This window comes from Cannabis sativa, chromosome X (genome assembly GCF_029168945.1).
Source record: "Cannabis sativa cultivar Pink pepper isolate KNU-18-1 chromosome X, ASM2916894v1, whole genome shotgun sequence".
Classification (NCBI taxonomy): Eukaryota; Viridiplantae; Streptophyta; class Magnoliopsida; order Rosales; family Cannabaceae; genus Cannabis; species Cannabis sativa.
Genome location: NC_083610.1, coordinates 21,436,744 through 21,455,908, shown reverse-complemented (window position 1 = coordinate 21,455,908; position 19,165 = coordinate 21,436,744). Strand labels below are relative to the sequence as shown.

Here is a 19,165-nt window from a genome sequence, read left to right as displayed (position 1 = left end):
GTTGAAAGTGATATTAGGACTACATAATAATGGGCTTTGATTGTGAAAGTACAAATCACGTAGCATCTTATAAGGCCATCACCAATGCAAGCCGCACATTCTTTCAAGCTTCCTCCCAAGCTACCCTATTAAACATGCTCTAAGTTTTTTGGTACTATATATTTATTTATTTATTTTATTAAAGTTGTAGTGAATTTATTTGTTTTTTCGTATATATATTTTGTATGTGGGTAGAAGTCTTACATTATTTACAAATTATTAAAAAAAAGTACTTTTTTATTCATAATTAAAAAATTAATCTTTTAAAAATATATAATTTAGAAAGAAAAAATGATAAGTGCAGATCCTTTTGTGCATGTGCAAGAGTTGTTAACATGCACTAAATTCAAAATACATTCAATTAATCATATATTTTATGTTCAAAAAAAGTCAAAACTACAAATTGTGTGAAAACTTTAGGAGAAGAGAAGCCTCAGCAATCGAGGTACCCTCATGTATGTGGAACACTTCTCTTCTCTGATCTTCTATTATTAAATATTAGCTCATACATTTTCTCAAAATGAGAAGAGAAATCAAAGAAATTGATACTCTAAATCAACAAAAATATAATATGGCTCTACCTTCAAGGCTTTCATGGACCAACCAAATCCAATGGTGAAGAAAACCTGAAAATGGAGATTTGATGATGATGATGATGATGGGCACTTGAGTGAGTAATATATATATCTTCACAAAATATAAAAAATGAATCATTCAACTATAATTGGGCCTATACATGAATGGAACATGTCGCCTAGTACACGTTGAACTTCACCAGAACTGTGTTCACTCCTTACCAGATCTACCAACAATGGAAAGAATTGCGATACGTGTCTCTTAAACGATTCTCTTTCCAACCCACTCAATGCCCGTAAGGCTAACACAACTAACGAACTCCTGGCAGCCAGTTCTTCCTTTTTCGCCGAACCCAATGGGAGAATCCAGTGAAGAACCCGCTGATTAGCTGGTTTCTGTGGTTGCTGCTGTTGAGGAGAAGAAAGAGAGCCGGTACAACTGACGTAGATATGTAATATTTGTTCGCATACTGAAACAAGTTCGGCTTCAATGTCAATCTCTTCGCACAGAGATGAATTGTTCAGTAAGTTTTGGAGGAAGTTGAGGTAGTTTTGATACGACTCATTCTCGAAATGAACTATTGGTGGAGGGGTGAGCTCCAGGATGGAGCAAACTCTTTGCAGCTTCTTTTGTAGCATTATCTCCAAATTCAATTGGTGGGCATGTGTGGTAGTAGTGGAAAGAATTTCGAGAACAATTGATGTGTTAGCCACTGATGAGGATTTCAGGTGCGTCCTTTGCAGATCAGTAACGACCTGAAAAACAAGACAAGGCTTATGATTGATAATTTGATATTTCTGCGACTGAATCCAAAATTAGGACTTGGCAAAAAAAGAGAGACCTGAGGAAAACACAATATACAATTGTGCAAATACTTAAGAAAATAGAAAATGTTAGGGGAGGAAGCCAACCTGTACTATGAGAAGCTGCATTGAAATATGACTTTTTATTCTCGAAACTACATATGATGCCGTTTGGAGATTATCTTCCTCAAGATCATCATTCGTTAAGTCCTGATCAGACATTTCCATGTCATTGTTATTGGATTGAGAAATGCCAGGCACATCGATGCGATCCATGCTTCTTAAGACCTTCGTAAGTCCAGGCACTGTTGATGTGGTAACCTCCTTCAGAGCTAGGAAAATTTCCCTCCATTCATTTTCTGAAAGCCTACTGCCTAAATCGTCTGACAGACGTACCAATGCTGCATACCCGGTGCTAGCTGGACCCTGAACAGGACTTCTTAAGAAACCAGTGAATATTGACACCACACCAGGAAGTTGAGACCTCACTATATCAAAGAAACTGACAAATAGGTCAATTAGACATTCTGCTGCAATGGAAGATGTTTCAGAATCCCACATACTTCCTTCCAAGTGGGACGATCTCGAAGCTGATTGGTCATCTTCTTTCACTATATCTTTCTTGTCAGATACAGCATCAAATATGGGGAAAACAACGGAATTGAAAATACCAGTCCAAAATTGAGGCGAGAAAAGATGACCATGATCCTTTAGGATGTTAAAAAGAACTTCCAAAGAACTCTTCCTGATGGCTGACCTAGGATCAGATGTAAGTTTTGACAACCCTGAAACAGCAAAACGATGTGCATGTTGTGCTTATCCCGTTGTAGCATATATTACCGATGTGCAAAACAATGTGACCTAGTAGAGGCATTTGCTATAAATAAAAGGAAGAAGTAAGAAAAAATATATTACCTGTCAGCAAAGGAACCCAAAAGGACATGTTATCATCTTTGTCACTGAAAGTGTCTGCATCTGAAACATTCTTGCTCAGCTCTGGTGTCGTACCATCAACCACATTCTTGTCATTGGAAACAAGCGCTCCTTCTGCAAGCTTGACTGCACAATACCGGAGAAATGCAATAGCGTTGAGGCTAACATCACTGGTGAATCTACTAGTTGTGAAGGTTATGAGACATTTGACACAGTCAGTGAAGGTCAATATTTCTGTCTCAGTTATATATGGGAAGTATTCTCGCACTATCTTTTCCATTGTCTCAAAGGCCAATAAGACAATATTCTTCCGCTCATCAGCAGCAGCAGCTGTGAATATCTGTTGAAAGAGCAGCAGCAGGAAATGAGGCACTCACCATTTTAATCATAAAAATTTCCTATTTGTAGCTTATATTTTGCAAATCAACAGCACCCCAGCATTTTTGGTACAGAAATTGCTAAGAACTAGAACAAAATCCAACAGATCTCATAATATGCAAAAAGGAGAGAAAAGTAACGTACTTTCCAAAGCAATAATGAGTGAAAAAATAGCATAAAACCACACCACAATAAATACAAGCCACAATAATGAGTGAATTACATTGCAAGATGGTAAGAACAGAATATGCAAGCATATGAAATTTTACCCTTTGATGTGGCAAGTCACTTCATGAAAATGAATTTTAGTTTGTTCAAAGATATTCCTCATATAAACAAAAATTCACAAGTGAAAGACATGCATACCATGAAAACACTTTTCCAGCCAGACTTCACATTACTGACACGACTAAGGATCATTTGTGATATGCAGCGAATTATTAACTCCCTAATCTCCCCAGAGCTACTTTTTTGCATAACTATCACAAATGGTCTCAGAAATTCATTTTGGAAATTGTAATTTGCCAGCTCCTCACGCTCCAAGAATTTCATAGCAAGCTGACGCAACGAATCCATTACAAATATTGCAACTGAGAGATTTTCTGATAAGCCAACGGAAACAAAAAAGTCAGAGAGAACGTTCCATATGCGAGTCCATACTAATCTGATGCGGTTCATATTGTAATGCCTGCGAAAGAAACAATTGAATGGTTATAGACATCTCACATACATTTTGATTTAATCAATACACCCATACAAAAAGATCCTCCGAAAGAAATTATGCAATAGAGACAAATAGAGGTACAAAATCTTACGCTATTTCAACTAGTTTTGTGAGGCTAAATACACGAGGATCTGTGGGAGACTGCAATTCTGAAATGGCTACTTTACACAGAGCCTTCACAAAAGCCACTATTGCTTCACTATTCAACCTCTGACTATTAGCAAATACGTGATTCAACTCGAAGTTGCCAATTTGATCCAACAAATTCAAGTTAGCAATAAAATTATTTATCTGAACCGGTGTTACTAATCCAGGAGTGCTGCCTCCAACACTGGTGCTATCGTATGATCCACCACGAACAACAGCCACCACAGCTGGATTTTGAATGGTTCCTTTTTTCTTTAGAGAAGGAAATCCCAATGACTTTGATAATTTATCTTCAGTTTCCATATTAGATCCAGTCAAAAAGGATGCATCAGTTGGTGCACCCTCTCCCAACAGTTGCAGATGTTCAATTCTAGAGAGGCATGTTAAAATGTGATCCCATGCTTCCTGCAGATAATTACCATCTTCAATGGCAATTAAGATTATTGCCTGTAGATAAAAAAATGTCAAAGTGATGTAGGGCATTTTACATGGAATTGATTGAAAACACACGATAATAAAGAGTAAACTATTTTGGAATAATGAAGTGTAGTAGAGTAGATATAATGTGGGCAGTTTTTTTCAGAAAGAAATGACAGGATTTATGTGAGACAGGCAACTTCTTTTGACTCTTTATAGGAATGGATCAAATTCTAAATTGTAGTTTGCCTCAAAATTGCAGAAGAATTTAAAACTTTTTCTTTTTCTGATCTGTTGGAGAGAATAGGAGTATTTGTGATCCATCAAATTGGCACTGAAGCTGAAATACGTAAAGGCACATGCAAACAATTTAATACTTTATCTGCTCTTCTTGAAAAGCATTGGCATTTGGCATTTTCCATGACTTTTTGAGGGTAGCAATATTCTACTTTATTTTGATACTTAAACATGCACTAACCTTGACAGCATCAACATTTTTTTGCTTCATATCTGCAGCACAATGGAGATTAGTAAACTTGGCCATGGATGTAACAAAAGCATCACGCTGTGTCTGCATGCACATAACTGCAGTAACATGAATAGCATGTCGAAATCCCAGCAAGCATTGAGAAGTAGCAACTCTATCATCACTTTGGTCGAGAGTCACACTAAACGCAGCCAGCATAGGACCCCAGCAAACCTCCACCATAAACCTTAATATAGTGACATCTGTAACAGCATGATATACAGAGCTGCAACAATGAAAAATAAAAATCAATTCTGTAGCATTAATCCTAGGGCCAAGTGGGTAAAATCTTTCTATCATTTATTTGAGTGTTCATATGAAGTGACCAAGTCTAGTGCCCATACAAAAGATACAATATCAATTTTCTTGCACAATGCTCAGAATAAGTTATGCAGAACAACACCCAGTCACTACTTGACAGTGGTCTTTCATAAGTAGAGAAATTAATTTGAAATTTTGTGGTGCTTTGGAATTTAGCTTACTCTGATTTTCCTGACTTTGCTTTGAATTGCTCCTGAATATGTTTTATAAGAAGCCCATTTGCACCCAAAGCCTTTTCTTCAGTCTGCTTCCAAGTTACTAAATTAAGGATACCATCAAAGCCTAACAATTTATTAAAACTGTTTGCCTGCTTGCTTGGTGGTTCAGAAGAATTGGCATTCATCCTAATTTCATTTTTAACAATGTGATCATAAATGGAGCCGAGATACTCTTCAGGTAAATCCTTTCCATCATCAATCCCTCGGTTGTTTCGGAGAAAGTCAGCCTTTGTCATCTGAAAAACCCACCAGTGCATAGTTTAAGTAAGGAGAAATTTGATTCCAATTTTGACTTAATATATAAGACTGATACAGGATATTAATTTTTTGACTTAATATATTACAATAAAACTTTTCAAACAAGGTTGAAACTGCAAATGTTCATACAAATTAAGATAGATAATTTTTCCCCAAGAGAACAAGTGCACTCAACCAATTTAAGATGGAAATTTCAATTATATAAATATAATGAACAGGTGAACAAACCTTATTTTTCACCATGATATTATGGGCATCTGTATTGAGCAAAATCACAGAGTAAGCAAGAACATAAGCTGTATCTGCACTGGTGAATGAATTTGGATTGCATTTACAATACCGTTCAGCAAACTTCTCCATGATGCGATCAATCTTTTGTGCCTCTCCAGGCAATCTGAACCCTCGCAGGAAAAACCTTATTGCTTCACCGAAATCTATCCCTTTAAAATTAAAAGAATCCACGTAGGCATGCATAACTTTCAGAGGAAATTCATCTCTCTCCCCCAAATAGTCGCCGATCATTGTTTCATTCAAGCCATTAGTGTTCTTCAGGAATAAAGCCACATCCTCTGCTGAACTACCAATTTTTTTTACATTTATCAAGAACTCAATCCCCTTTGAAGGCTTCCTATTGAATAATGAGATACCTTTCTGCATTGAACCCAGTAAAGTTGTCACTACACAGAACAAGCAGATTTAAGTACATAACAAACCAAAGTAACACCAAAAATGTGCTCAAATATAACCCACCAGAGCACAGAAAAATTGTCATGAAAGCTTAGCAACAGCCATTTATAACAACTTGGTGGTTATAAAATTAATAACTGAATGCCTTTGACAAGAAAAAAAAAAGTTCATTCTAACCTGCATTTCAATTTTATAAGCACGACGCTGTTCGAGGGTGGTAGCATCTGAATGTTCAGAATTTACTTCTGCATGTAATTCAAAATCAGAAACAGATCCTTCTTCTCCATTTTGAGTCAAATGATTCTCGACTGAAGCATCACTCTCATGGCTTTTGGGGAGATATGAGTCTCCCAGTCTCAGTTGTTGGTCCATCCAAGCTCCCATTGATTTAACTATACCTACCAAGCACTTAACGGATTCATGTCGGAAGGTGATATCCTGTGCAGGTGACAATGTTGTAGTTGATCCAGAAGGTGGTCCTAAAGCAGTTTTCAGAAGGCCATTGACAATCCTGCAAGTATCTGATGGAATTATAAGGGTTTTAATACATTTTACTAAAGCACAATGCTGAACAAGAATGACAATGTAGGAGGCTTAAAGTTCATTCAAATTCCAGCATTTGGGTTAATAGTGCTTTTGTATGCATTTACAATGATACATGTGCCTGTGATAGAGAGAACAGAGATTGGATGCATGTGATGGGTGGGTTCTAGCTTCGACATAATATCAGATGTGTGAGGAACCATTTCTGCAACATCCAACCTTTATAACAAATATAAATATCTGTTGGGCCACCAGTTAGATTTACCTATTCTAGATTAGACATACTAAGCCTAGCTGTCACAAATGTTATTCTAATTGCCCAAGTTGTAGTAATTGTGACTAACTAAGTTATCTGCCTTAATATCTAGTTGGATGGCTAAGCCTATAAATACTCAGCCACCTTATTTTGCAAGTGGCATCTGGTATTTGTGAATTGTGTGAGTTTAGAAGCTTTGTAACTCAGTGTTGGTATAAAGATTCTATCCTACCAATCTTTGGATACTAAAGCGTATCAAAATCAATAGTAGTGTCAAAATTTGTACCTGGAAAAGAAAACAAGAGCCTGAAATGAATTCAATAGCGGCTTCAGATGTATATAATCCACCAATAAAGTCTAATCTAACCTTTTTTCCAACATAAGTTATAGAGTGAAAGCTTTCTGCCACTAATATTGTTTCTAATTCCTATGAGCTTAGCTAAGAACACACTTAAAATCTAACCTACTAACTTCACTTGCAGAGACACCACAAACCAGTCCTCTACAAGGTAACCAACCTAATATTTTTCAGTTTTAAGGGAGCAGTTATTGTGACATCAGATAGCGGGATGAAAGTAAAAATATATAGCAAAGTGTAATACCTTTCAAAGATGTTCGGAGAATCCATATCACAGTCATAGTTGACAAAGATATCTATCATAATCTGTGAATCCTGAGATATTTTCTCCAGTAGGTTTAAGACAGTCATTTTCTGCAGGAAACTAGGCTGAAGAACATTCTCAAGCACCCGGAGGACAAGCATGGGAAAGAAAATACCAATCTCTGCTTTCAATCCCGATCTGAATTTTGACAAGAAGTTGATGAAAATAGAGCACTGAAGTTGGAAAATAGCCATAACGGATAATGCACTGTTTTTCAGCAATGATAAGCAAAGTAACTGCTTGATGGCATTAAGAAACCTGTAACACCAATAAAAAAACTATTAGAATTCCAAAATAATTTGTTAGAACAAGGAGAAAGAGAAAGCATGCTCACAAATCTATAATATCCTGACATTATTTAAGTACGGTAATTGGGTATAAATCTTTCCATAAAACAAAAAATAAATTGGTTATAAAGCTGCAAAATAACATGGTTTCTATAAAATTCATATCTTCCCCATCCTAAAGTCAATTCCCAGAACTTCGTAAAACTAATGTTAACATCACAACTAGTTTAAGGCTTCAATTGTGTGTGAAAGGTTAATATACAGAATAGTTCAACATGAAAACCAAATGTCATATACTCTATTCACTATTGTTCTCACACACTTGTCAAATTTGAAAGAAAGCATAAGCAATAATCACTTGCCTCTCGTTGGTGCGCCAAATCGGTCCCCCATTGTCCATGACTACCTTTAGCAGCTCCAAAGACAATATCTTCCCCCTCAAGAGAATTTGATCATCTGGGTGTTCAGGCGATGAGAATTTCATTGACAACTTGCACAAATTCTTGAATAGGAGAAAACCATCATCCCTAATCTTACTGCCACATGATTCAGTTCCTTCATTTGATTCGATCTCTCCAGATTCGCCCTCTTTTCCATCTGCTTCAGACACAGAACCATTGCCATTTTGCAATTTGTGCGAGGAATTCTCCACCGAATGGCTTACAGAAGGAACCCCTTCACTTGCTGCATCCATAACCTCATTAATAAAGTTCTGGCAGTACTGAATTGAACTTCCTTCATTCAAATTCTTATCAGTAAATTCAAGCAATTCGTTCACAGAAATCCTCTTAACCGCAACGTCCATTGAGTCCTCCTCAACTCTGGCAAAGACAATTACCATAATCTGAGCCAGAACCGACTTAGCACAGATCTGATTAGTACCATTAAGTCCTCCAAGATACACATTATAACAAGTCCTAACCATATTAACCAAACAGTCACCACGAATCAAAACGCAAGGAGATCGAACCGCAGAAAGCAGAACCCTAAGCACAGCAAGCTCGATCGCCTCTTCCCCAAGGCCACCAGACTTGCAAACAGCCTCAACCATCTTAAAAATGACATCATTAGGATTACCACTATCAATCTCCCCACGAATAAGACCAAGAGAGAATAACTTAAAAGCACATTCAAGAGCTGGCTCAGCAACCTTAGCATAGGCAGCATCAAGGGCAAGAAAAAGAGGTTGGAGAACAAATTCAGCATCAGAAAGAGATAAACCAAAAAGAGGCGAAACGTTACCAAGATCGGAATTATCGGTAAGCGAGTCAAGCTTGTCTAAGACCGATTTACAAGTGGAGACAAGGTGAGAATGCTTACGCCACGCAGCGTTCTTGATGATCTTGTCGAGAGAAGGACCAATTACTCGACCGCACCGGGATGAACCGCCTAGGGTTTGCGAAGCTGACATTGTCGTTTTCTTGGATTTTGGATCAGAGCGAATTCTGGTGGTGGTGGTGGTGCATTATTTCCATTTCCAGGTGGATCTGATCTGATCTGATCTGATTAAAACGGCATCGTTTTATGAATGGTTGAATTGGTATATGAATAAGAAATGGGGTCTCTGTGGTCGCCTGAGACGAGTGTGTGTGTGTGCGCCGACAATTGCGTAATCGGAATGACTCAAAGGAGCTTAGCTTAGCGGGAGGAAGGAACCAACATAGTCTAGCGCGCGCGTGCATTACCCAACCTTATGACTTTTCTCAACTACAATTTCAAAACTAACATTGTCTCTTTCTTCGTGCGTGTCACTCACGTGATATCTCCTTACTAACTATATTTATAAAACTTTCTTAATTAAATGTGTTAGTCAATATTCGTGTAACTTTCATTTTGTAATATCACCTCAAATATGTTTAATTTTAGGGTTCATTCATAATAGACTATCGACAAAAGAAAAACAGGTATCTTGTTAATATAGGTAATATTAATTAATATTTTTAATGTATTATTATACTTGTAAAGTCTTACAATTATTACACTTAACCTTCTTATATAATATAAGATTGCATAGCATCCAATCTTTTTATCACGTGATTCTCACTGTCATACTCTGTGTCCAAAAATACATGCAAAGTCTTTTTTTTTTAATTTTTTATAGCAGTATTTGTTATACTTACAATATCATTAACACTGTAAATTATTTAAAAAATTTAAAAAATTTACAGAGATAATTTTGTAACTAAAATGAACACTGCAATGAAAAAATATTTTGATATGTGTTTTTAGGCACTAAAATTGATTAAGAAATTGTAATAAAAGGTTGACCGTAGTAATCCTCTTACTTATATATAGTATGTTTAATTTTATAAAAAAAATGTGATGATAAATGATTGACGCACTCAAATTACACATACATATTTGTTGCATAACGGGTAATTAATTTTTAATCATAGAAGTAATGTGATCTCCATTCAAAAATATAAGAAGATAATGTGATTGTTAGTTGTTACAAATTTAGCTACAACTTACAAATTTAGTTATCAATTTTTCATTTTTATGAGGAGAAAGAAACATTATCTAATCTTAAACTCTATAACACTAGCTCCAAAAAAAATATTTTAACACAATTTGTCCCTAATTTGTAAAATACATAAAAATTTATCACCAAGTGAAAAAAATAAATAAATACCTAATTTGCAAAATTTATAAATTAATTACCAATTTTTTTCTACAAATAATCCCACTAGTGCCATCTTTTTATTTTATTTTTTTGCCAATTTTCCATTTGACTTTATGCCAAGCTTTTAAGAAAGAACTCTAGAATTTTTCTCTTTTCTTTATTTTCTTTTCCTTTGATAGATTCCATGCTTGTCAATTTGCTCATATTTAAATGGTGAATACAGATTCAAAGAAAATGAATGTTATGATTTAAAATTAAGAATACCATTCTATTTTTCTATTTATTCAAAATAGAATAGTGTATATTAAGAAAGAAATACACTAAAAGACACTATGATGTCTAGTACTCTTATAATATGTAATATTATTATTGATACAATTTAATATCAGGTGTCATATATTTTACTTTAATAAAAATTATAAAGAATCGTTAACTAAATAAAACATTAGTTCATTGTGGTGTCGAATCCCACATACATGGGCTCAATTCAACTTACAAGAGACATTATTAAAACAAACGACTTTTCATTTACACATCATGGGTGCATCACAAGTTAGGGAAGGGGTACAAATACAATCCAAAAAAAATGCATACATTAGTTCAAATGTCAATAATAGATAAGTATAGAATGGTGGACAATGACCCTTGAACCTTAAGTGTACCTTAGCATTGTAATAATTAGTGAGCTTAGAAGGAAACTACCAAACCCAACACCAAATTATTATAGCACAAAGAAAGACTATTAAGCTGAGAGGGAGAAAAAATTCCTAGCTGCAGAGCCGATCAAAACTGTAAATTCTCAGTTGGATGTTGTGGCGGTAGCCTCCACGAGTGGCAGATTTTTGGTTAATGCTTCCCAGTCAAGTTTCCTCAGCATATTGAACCTTTCATTCAAAGGTACAAACTCGGCTTGAGGAGCAACAACTCCACAGATTCCCGCTTGATGAAGTAAAACTACGCTTGCACCCATATCTGGGCCGTGGAGTTTTCCTGTCAGCAAAACTCGAAGTGGCATGAACAGAGACTTCCCCTGCACGAGCATCGTTATATTTGTTAGTTTGTCATGAAAGTTTAATCACATTTTTAAGAAGCATTAAACTAAAGAATGAAAATATGGAAAGGGATGTAAACATGTGTCTGAAAGAGTGAGAAAGAGAAAATTGACCTTGCGCTTCAGTGTTTTGCCGAAGCTCTTTACCCAATTTTTCCAGCCAGCATGACCACCTTCAAGAGCAGTAAGGAGTTCACCACTGTCATAAGCGGCAATAAGGCTGGCTGAAAAATCAGACAGATTGTCGTCCAAGACAGGTTTGGCTTCAGCACTGCAGACAAAACCCACCAAATTTACAGCACTTACAGCATTACTGTTGCTTCATTGCAGCAAAAATCCCCAACTAAAATGTTCTTTTTTTTCCCTTAATGTAACTTGATAACCAAATTTATTTTAAGACTTTAGATATACCAACACAACTGTTAACCTTAGAGTCAAGGAAAGTATCTCATATTGTACATAAGCAGATTTATTGAAGAGTTTCCCAGTATTTGATTTGCAATGCAAACTCAAATTGTAGAAAAAACAGAAATTCAAGGATGAGAAATTGAATTCACCTGGTTAAAGTGTCATGTAAAGGATAAGATAGCAAGTTTGACAGTTGTTTGTCTGAATCTGGTATCACGTCAATCCCGTCCTTTAGCAATTCAACTGCTTCCTATTGTACAAACCACACTGTAAAAACTCACACACTTCGCTTCACAGGACAAAAAATCTTATGATTTAAATGAAATATGAAGCCGTTAAATGCAATATGAAGCCATTAATTAGTTTGAAGAAGAAAGTTATCCAATTTTTAAAGCCTCTCAACTCATGGCATAGTGAACAACCTGTCTAGCACAATAGTTATGTATAAGAGGACTATCTACATAAAATGATCCACTTCAGAGCATTCCATATAAAATTCAGTCCACAAAAATAGTCCACTGGATTGCGATTTAAAGTAAGAACAGTTAAACTACTCCCGCAGTATAATGATTCTAGAGACACAATCCAAGGGGGAAAAAATAGGAGGGTAGTCGCATAAAAAAAAAAAAAACAGGAGGGCAGAATTCTTACTTCTATAAATGCCCCTTCTGATTCTGTCAGCATACCGGTGCTTTTCCACCGGCCACCAACAAGCTTTGTCAACTCATCAGAGGGAAGAGCTCTTAAATGTTGACCATTCATCCACCTTAGTTGCAGAAGAAGAAATTATAAGAAAATTATTTAATAAAACAATGCTTCATGGATTAAAAACCGCACCACATCAGTCACTGATTTGACATTAAAAATTGTAAAGATAAGCACTTTGTTTGTCCAAAATATGTTAATGCACAAGCAAATAAACCATAAAATAGAGACCATTGTTTCTCTGAAAATAAACAAACAAATAAAATAATAACAGTTACTCACCTTAATTTGGTGGAATCAAAAATTGCACCACTCTTGTTAACTCGATCAATTGAGAAACTTTCAACTGCAAATATCAATTAAAAATTCAGAGATGATAAATAATATATTAAAGCATTTATCTCCGCAGATTCATACCACAGTTTCTGAGAATGTGAGACAAAAACAGACAACCAAAAACAGAAAAGATATGTTCCAAGAGATCACTAACCAAGTTGCTCAAGGGTGAAAAATTCATTTTCAGTTCCATCACCCCAACCTAATAGTGCAAGGTAGTTAACCATTCCTTGGGGAAGATACCCCATCTCCCTGAACTGTTAGACGGAATCAGCTATTCATAATCATTACCAAAAACTCAATATAAAGAAGTTATCTATTTGAAAAAATAAAGAAAAAATAAGTTCCAGAAAAGAGAGACTAAATGATACTTAATCTAAGCACAAAAGTAACATACAAGGGAACTATACCTGGCCAACTGAAGTTGCACCGTGTCGTTTTGACAGTTTACTCCGATCAGGGGCAAGGATAAGGGAAACATGAGCGAAGTTTGGCATTGGAAATCCTAGAGACTGTAATAATGATTATAAACTGAAGTCAGAATCACTCAAAGACTTCAAAAGGGAAGAAAATTAAAATTACAATGTTTGAAAATTACCTTATATATCAAGGCCTGCCTTAAAGTATTTGGTAAGTGCTCTTCTGCTCTGAAATAGTATGTCAAAAATAAGAGGGCATACAACAGAGGAAACATTATGAACTGGAGGGAAATATATACAATAGTAACAAGTGAGTGAAGAAACCAGAGGTGGCCACAATAACATAGAATATTCCTAAATATATTAAAGTACCTGATAACGTGTGATATGGCCATGGTAGCATCATCTACTGTGACACAAAAATTGTACACGGGTTGTCCATTGCTCCTCATTATGACAAAATCTCCAAGTGTGTTCAAATTCCAACTGACCTTCATAACACTATGTCAAAGTTAACAGCCTATACAGCTTGTGCACAATTCAACAAGGTATGAACTTATAATTACAAGAGCAACATGTAAATAAACCTGCCCAAATTCCAACTGACCTTCATAAAATGGTGACAAAGTTAACAACCCTTTGCAAAATGTTCATAATTTAAAATGGAACAATGTATAAATATAAGGCCAATTGTGTAATTAAACTTACTAGCTAGCTAATCTTATTCTTGAGCAAGTACATTAAGGTGGAGTTTGGTTGAGAGGAATCAAAACATAAGAATAGGAATGGGAACAGAAATAGGAATAGACTCAAATTTAAAATGCATAAAAAAATTGATAAAAAAGATTATTAAATTTTTTCTCATCTTGCATTAGAGTGGTCATTCTTTCTATTTCAAAATGGTGAATACTTTAAAATGCAACCAAATAAAGGAATGGAATAAAAATTGTGTCATTTCCATTCCATTCCATTTCATTACCTCCAACCAAACAGCGCCTTACACAGACATTGTAAATAACCCGTATCTACCATGATATGAAAACTTAAAAAGCAAGACAAATCAGTCAACTGAATTTCCTATTCATTTCTTCTAATGGAAGAACTAAGAAAATTCTATGGCTGTTTCAAAAGAAATTTAGTTTCAAAGAACTAAGAATAGGGGAAAATAAGAATTACCTCGCCTCGGATAAGGTCATTGATTTTTAAAAACCCTTCCTTTGGTACACGAAATCTATAGGTATATGGGGTTCCCTTTGCCAGCTCCTCTTCTACTTCTTCATCTGTTGCATTGGCCCATTTTCCAGAGTATACTGGAGGTAAGTTCTTTAGTTTTGCAATCTCCTTCATTTTTTCTAGTTCCTGGAAGTAAAGTATTAAAATTAACATCAACAAAAACAATGCATATATATGAAATGAAATTGCAAAATTACAAGAGAATTACCTCACTTGAACAAAAGCAGCGATAAACATCACCAGTTTCCATTAACTTCTCTGCATATTGCTTGTACAACAAATTTCTTTCTGATTGCCTATATGGACCATAATCTCCACCAATACCAGGTCCTGAAATTTTCACCTTATAATATTACTAAAAATTCATAGCAATCGAAAAATTGTGGGAAAGATCAATACTGACTCATTAAGCCAACTCCATCTTCAATTCAACTGACATCATTCGAATGCTTCCTAAATCCTAACCTAAACTTTACTAAATCATTTGGGGCTAAGCCTAAATCAGTTCCTCTAAAACAGAAATGGCCAAGTTTTGGTCTTGTTCCTTGCACTATTACTTAGTACTTGTTCATAAAAGCAATTTGGCTCATAATGATTTTCTTCAAAAACAGAAGGAAAATTGAGAAATGATTTTCAAGCAAAAGATAATTATCAGAAGAAGAAGAACCTTCATCCCAATCAAGACCAAGCCAAGAAAGGTCTCGTAGCACAGCTTCCTCAGACTCTTTAGTAGATCTTTCTAAGTCAGTGTCTTCAATTCTTAGAACAAATTTCCCTCCTTTGGACCTGAAATTACATCAAAACAACCTTGAAACTCGAACAAAACTCTGATAAAATCATAATTTGAAGTTGGGGAGAGAGAAAGAGAGAGAACCTGGCGAAAAGGTAATTGAAAAGAGCAGTTCTTGCACCACCAACATGTAGATTTCCAGTAGGTGAAGGAGCAAAACGAACGCGTACAACCCCTTCAGCAGCAATATTTCCATTATCGGGAATCGAAGATGCCGAGACTGAAAAATTCCTTATCCTGCAGAAATTTGAAACTCTCCGGTTCGTGAAGTACAATGAAGAATGGCGTAGAAATGGAGGTGCAACCTCCGGAAAAACCCTAATCCTCATCCACGGCGCTCCTGTTAATGCCGCCATGTTTGGATTTCTCTCAAAGCTGGGAAACGAGAAAGATAGAATCAGAAATTCAATTCATCAGATAAAAACAGAATCTATCTATTGCGTTAGCTAAACGACATGTCGTTAGTGAACCCCCACAAAACAAACGACCTTAACAAATATGTCGTTTTCTACACTTTAACATCTCCGAACATGGTTCTTCTTCTTCTCGTGGAAACCAAGTCTGAAACTTGAGCTACCATGAGTTCATTGTCGTACTCTGCAACTGAAGCACTTACACTCATCATCTCTCTACCTCACTCCTCCACCAAATTCCAAATTCCCAGGAAAAGAAGATTAATGGTGACGATGAGAGACCGGAGCAACAACCCCCGTCCATTACAGAAAGGTAGAAACCTCAGCATCGAAGCGATTCAGACTGTCCAAGCTCTTAAGAGAGCTCAAAAAGACCATCACAGTTTGGAACAAGCATTCGATTTCAAATTCAGACGATTGTTGAAGCTCGATATGGTGGCCGTACTCCGCGAACTTCTTCGCCAGAATGAATGCCTCTTGGCTCTCAAGGTTAGAGAAAAAAAAAAACAATTTCTTTTCTTTCTTATTGTTTAAAAATTGAGACTGATTTTGTGCCATTGTTGTTGGGTTAGGTTTTTGAGGATGTTCGAAGAGAAATCTGGTACAAACCTCGGGTTTCCTTGTATGGTGATGTGATTGGAGTATTGGGTAACAATGGATTCATTAATGAAGTTGAACTTGTTCATTCTTATTTGAAAAGAGAAGATGATTTACAGCCTGAAATTGAGGGTTTCAATGCTCTGTTGAAAACTTTGGTAAGTTTGAACATGGCAGAGCTAGCAATGGAGTGTTATAATTTGATGAAACAGGTTGGTTGTGATCCAGATAGAATAACTTTTAGAATACTGATAAATGGTTTAGAATCAATGGGAGAGACTGGCTCTTCAAATATTTTGAGGCTGGATGCTAAAAAATTCTATGGTGAATCTCTGAACTTTTTGGAAGAAGAAGAAGAATTGACACTCAGACATTAGGGAATAGTGAAAATATACATGACTATATTGGTCTCATCAATGAGGAGATTTCTCAAATCTTTCTCTTTGTGTTGAATATGTAAGCTGAAACTTAGTTGAAATGAAATTGAGTATACCACTATGATTATTGTCTTAGCTATCTAACCATTAAAAATTGAATCTTTCTCTTTGTTTAGTAAATGTTTTGTTTGCTTGATTAGTACCATGTTAGGCTTGATCATATTTGGTTAGTATTGTGCTTCTAGGTTAAATAGCGATACAATTAGAAGTACTCAAAATTTTAAGTTTGTAAATAGCATAAACTCATACTGATTTTTAGCGGCATAAGTACTTAATATTTGTAAAACTATAATTTTACACTAGTTTCGTTAGTATAAATTCTGTTTTAAATTTATTAATAGAACATTTGAAAGTAACTGATACTATATGTTTGTTTAACCCAATGATCTAGAATCTGACCCTTAACAGAGTCTGGATTGATGAAATTAGAGAACAATTATAGTTTTATAAATATTAGGTACTTATGCCGTTAAAATAAACATTAGTTTATGTCACTTACAAACTTTAAACTTAAGTACTTATACTGCTATTTAGCTGAAGTGTAAGAAAAAATAAAAGAGAGCATAGTAATGAAAGCGGAATAGAGTGAATAACACAAGGTAAGGATCTTCCCACACAACAATACTTTTTCCTCTAATTACAGATTCCATCCACATATAGTTTTACTTTTGAAACAATATATATAAAGATACAAAACTGGGACCTCGTATTCCTATTATTTTCAACTTTCTACTACTACTTTCTCCCTTCTTTTTGACTACAACCTGATCTTTTCGGGATAGATGGAGATTTGGAATGACATTATCTAGTGATGAACTCATGAATAGGATTTGAAAGTTCTTAACTTTAGAATCCTTGTTTTACATAAATGAGATTTTGATAATGATGATAATAGTTTTGTATCCAAGTTTAAGAGCTTCTGATATTAGAATTGCTTCCCTTCATAGGTCTGACCGAATTGCCAGCCTGCCGGAGCAACATTGTAAGATGCAAGTGTTCTTCCGGTGCTAGCCGTCACCTCGAAAGATATAGGCTGCCCTTTGAGGTTGATATTGCTTTGCCAGTTCTGTCCCCAGTTTCTTGCCATTGGTATCCAACCTGTTCTTGAACCCTTCACTTTCACAGCTACCACTTCTCCATCCAACCCAACATTAGTGATCAAAACTTGGTAAAAGTGAGAGTTTCCACTCATAGTGAATCTCACTCCACCTCTTCTATCACATTTCACCCTACATCCAAAACACAAAGGTTTTCACTCAAAAGTTCAACATAAGAACAGAGAAAGTTAAAGATTTACCATTTTAGTGTGTTACCTCCTATACTGAACAGGAACAATATCTGCTTTTTTCTCTGCAATTTGAGAGAATGCTGCCTCTGACATCTCAAAATGTTTCTTGGGGAAATTACACCAACCACCATATTCAGCTGAAAGCCCATAATTTGGAGGACAGAAATCTGTAGCTGTGAGAATAATAGATGGACTTCCTTGCAGGCACCACAAGATGTGGTCAACACATCTTAACTCATAGCAAGCTCCACAGGTACTACCTCTGTTAAACAAAATGCTGCTTAGACCTGCACTATACTCCCCATAAGTGATTTTTTTGTGAAGATCTCCATACCCACAAGCTCCTTCTGTAACATGAAAAACCAGAAGTTAGTGTAAGAAAAAAGAATGAATGCAAGTAGTAGAAGCAAAAACACTTACCATCAATGATGGAACTATCTGAATCCATAGTATAGGTTGCAGTTGCAGTTTTCCACTGTCCTTTCTGGGCAACAGCAGTGACCCATATTTGAAGTAGAATCAAGCACAGAAGAGTGGTATAGAAGGCAGCCATGGCAGATAGATACATTATTAATATGAAAGCTCCTATCTTTACTCTTTTTTCTTTTCTTTTGATGCAATGTGAAGAAAGCCCTCCTTTTCTTTTTTTTTTCTTCTGAGACAAATGACCTAAATCATGTAGCTTTAGCTGAGTGAGAGATGAAGGAAGAAGACTTTGAGGGCTGGAATGAAACTGGACCCTTAAGTCTGTAGTAAAGTTGGTAACTTTGTCAAAAACCCAATAGTAGTGTGAGTAGTGTCCCATATAAACCATAGTTCACATTTGTGGGGGGAGCTGGCACATTCTGCGAGGAGAAGAAAGAGAAATGAGGGTGTGTTGGTCCACAACTGCACACTATGGAATACAGTAATGTTTCCTCTCTTTTCATTCTAACTTAGCTTCTTTTTCTAGCGAGAAACTAAGTCACTTAATATAAGAGCACTTAGTTTTCTTCTTTATTAAAATTCAATTTTATCTATTTTAGTTCACATTTTTACATTACATCTTACATCAATTTTTTTTTTTATAAATTTCTTTACAACATTATAA

General features: G+C 35.6%; 4 protein-coding genes across 7 annotated transcripts; 1 reads left to right on the top strand and 3 right to left on the bottom strand.

The window, feature by feature from the left end:
* Window positions 1–375: 375 nt before the first annotated feature.
* LOC115702839 (brefeldin A-inhibited guanine nucleotide-exchange protein 1) lies at window positions 376–9,578 on the bottom strand. 2 transcript variants are annotated; one of them, XM_030630275.2, is made up of 11 exons: window positions 8,138–9,578; window positions 7,429–7,746; window positions 6,205–6,538; window positions 5,569–5,991; window positions 5,026–5,318; window positions 4,496–4,769; window positions 3,545–4,047; window positions 3,096–3,417; window positions 2,334–2,691; window positions 1,527–2,203; window positions 376–1,370 (listed from the first exon to the last, which is right to left on the bottom strand). In XM_030630275.2, the coding sequence occupies exons 1-11, from the start codon at window positions 9,184–9,186 to the stop codon at window positions 750–752; spliced, it is 5,172 nt and encodes a 1,723-aa protein (XP_030486135.2). In that variant the 5' UTR covers window positions 9,187–9,578; the 3' UTR covers window positions 376–749. The 2 variants fall into 2 exon arrangements, with proteins under 2 accessions (XP_030486135.2, XP_030486136.2); XM_030630276.2 differs by lacking the exon at window positions 8,138–9,578 and having other exon boundaries at window positions 6,205–6,548.
* Window positions 9,579–10,902: 1,324 nt separating this feature from the next.
* LOC115702840 (glutamate--tRNA ligase, chloroplastic/mitochondrial) lies at window positions 10,903–15,968 on the bottom strand. Its single transcript, XM_030630277.2, has 14 exons — window positions 15,829–15,968; window positions 15,425–15,715; window positions 15,218–15,336; window positions 14,759–14,880; window positions 14,494–14,676; window positions 13,690–13,808; window positions 13,497–13,545; window positions 13,309–13,410; window positions 13,053–13,155; window positions 12,845–12,908; window positions 12,509–12,623; window positions 12,007–12,107; window positions 11,564–11,720; window positions 10,903–11,428 (listed from the first exon to the last, which is right to left on the bottom strand). Exons 2-14 carry the CDS (start codon window positions 15,694–15,696, stop codon window positions 11,198–11,200), a joined length of 1,737 nt encoding a protein of 578 aa, XP_030486137.2. The 5' UTR covers window positions 15,697–15,715; window positions 15,829–15,968; the 3' UTR covers window positions 10,903–11,197.
* Window positions 15,889–19,112, top strand: LOC115702842 (protein THYLAKOID ASSEMBLY 8, chloroplastic). 3 transcript variants are annotated; one of them, XM_030630281.2, is made up of 3 exons: window positions 15,919–16,242; window positions 16,326–16,508; window positions 17,735–19,112. In XM_030630281.2, the coding sequence occupies exons 1-3, from the start codon at window positions 15,919–15,921 to the stop codon at window positions 17,738–17,740; spliced, it is 513 nt and encodes a 170-aa protein (XP_030486141.2). In that variant the 3' UTR covers window positions 17,741–19,112. The 3 variants fall into 3 exon arrangements, with proteins under 3 accessions (XP_030486139.2, XP_030486141.2, XP_030486140.2); XM_030630280.2 differs by having other exon boundaries at window positions 16,326–16,562; XM_030630279.2 differs by lacking the exon at window positions 17,735–19,112 and having other exon boundaries at window positions 15,889–16,242; window positions 16,326–16,852.
* LOC115702841 (expansin-A20) lies at window positions 17,396–18,974 on the bottom strand. The gene is made up of 3 exons (XM_030630278.2): window positions 18,496–18,974; window positions 18,101–18,422; window positions 17,396–18,016 (listed from the first exon to the last, which is right to left on the bottom strand). Exons 1-3 carry the CDS (start codon window positions 18,887–18,889, stop codon window positions 17,713–17,715), a joined length of 1,020 nt encoding a protein of 339 aa, XP_030486138.2. The 5' UTR covers window positions 18,890–18,974; the 3' UTR covers window positions 17,396–17,712.
* Window positions 19,113–19,165: the final 53 nt, after the last annotated feature.

Excerpts from the sequence above, each read along its gene's own strand:
- LOC115702840 (XM_030630277.2), bottom strand. The coding sequence starts at position 15,696 with ATGGCGGCATTAACAGGAGCGCCGTGGATGAGGATTAGGGTTTTTCCG. Across the intron at positions 14,881-15,217 it reads TGGTCTTGATTGGGATGAAG|GACCTGGTATTGGTGGAGAT; the intron begins GTTCTTCTTCTT and ends TGAAAATTTCAG. Across the intron at positions 13,156-13,308 it reads GTGCAACTTCAGTTGGCCAG|TTCAGGGAGATGGGGTATCT; the intron begins GTATAGTTCCCT and ends TCCGTCTAACAG.
- LOC115702839 (XM_030630275.2), bottom strand. The coding sequence starts at position 9,186 with ATGTCAGCTTCGCAAACCCTAGGCGGTTCATCCCGGTGCGGTCGAGTA. Across the intron at positions 3,418-3,544 it reads ACAAAACTAGTTGAAATAGC|GCATTACAATATGAACCGCA; the intron begins GTAAGATTTTGT and ends TTTCTTTCGCAG. Across the intron at positions 2,204-2,333 it reads TTGGGTTCCTTTGCTGACAG|GGTTGTCAAAACTTACATCT; the intron begins GTAATATATTTT and ends TTGCTGTTTCAG.
- LOC115702842 (XM_030630279.2), top strand. The coding sequence starts at position 15,919 with ATGAGTTCATTGTCGTACTCTGCAACTGAAGCACTTACACTCATCATC. Across the intron at positions 16,243-16,325 it reads AATGCCTCTTGGCTCTCAAG|GTTTTTGAGGATGTTCGAAG; the intron begins GTTAGAGAAAAA and ends TTGTTGGGTTAG.
- LOC115702841 (XM_030630278.2), bottom strand. The coding sequence starts at position 18,889 with ATGGTTTATATGGGACACTACTCACACTACTATTGGGTTTTTGACAAA. Across the intron at positions 18,423-18,495 it reads AGATAGTTCCATCATTGATG|AAGGAGCTTGTGGGTATGGA; the intron begins GTAAGTGTTTTT and ends TTCATGTTACAG. Across the intron at positions 18,017-18,100 it reads GTTCCTGTTCAGTATAGGAG|GGTGAAATGTGATAGAAGAG; the intron begins GTAACACACTAA and ends TTTTGGATGTAG.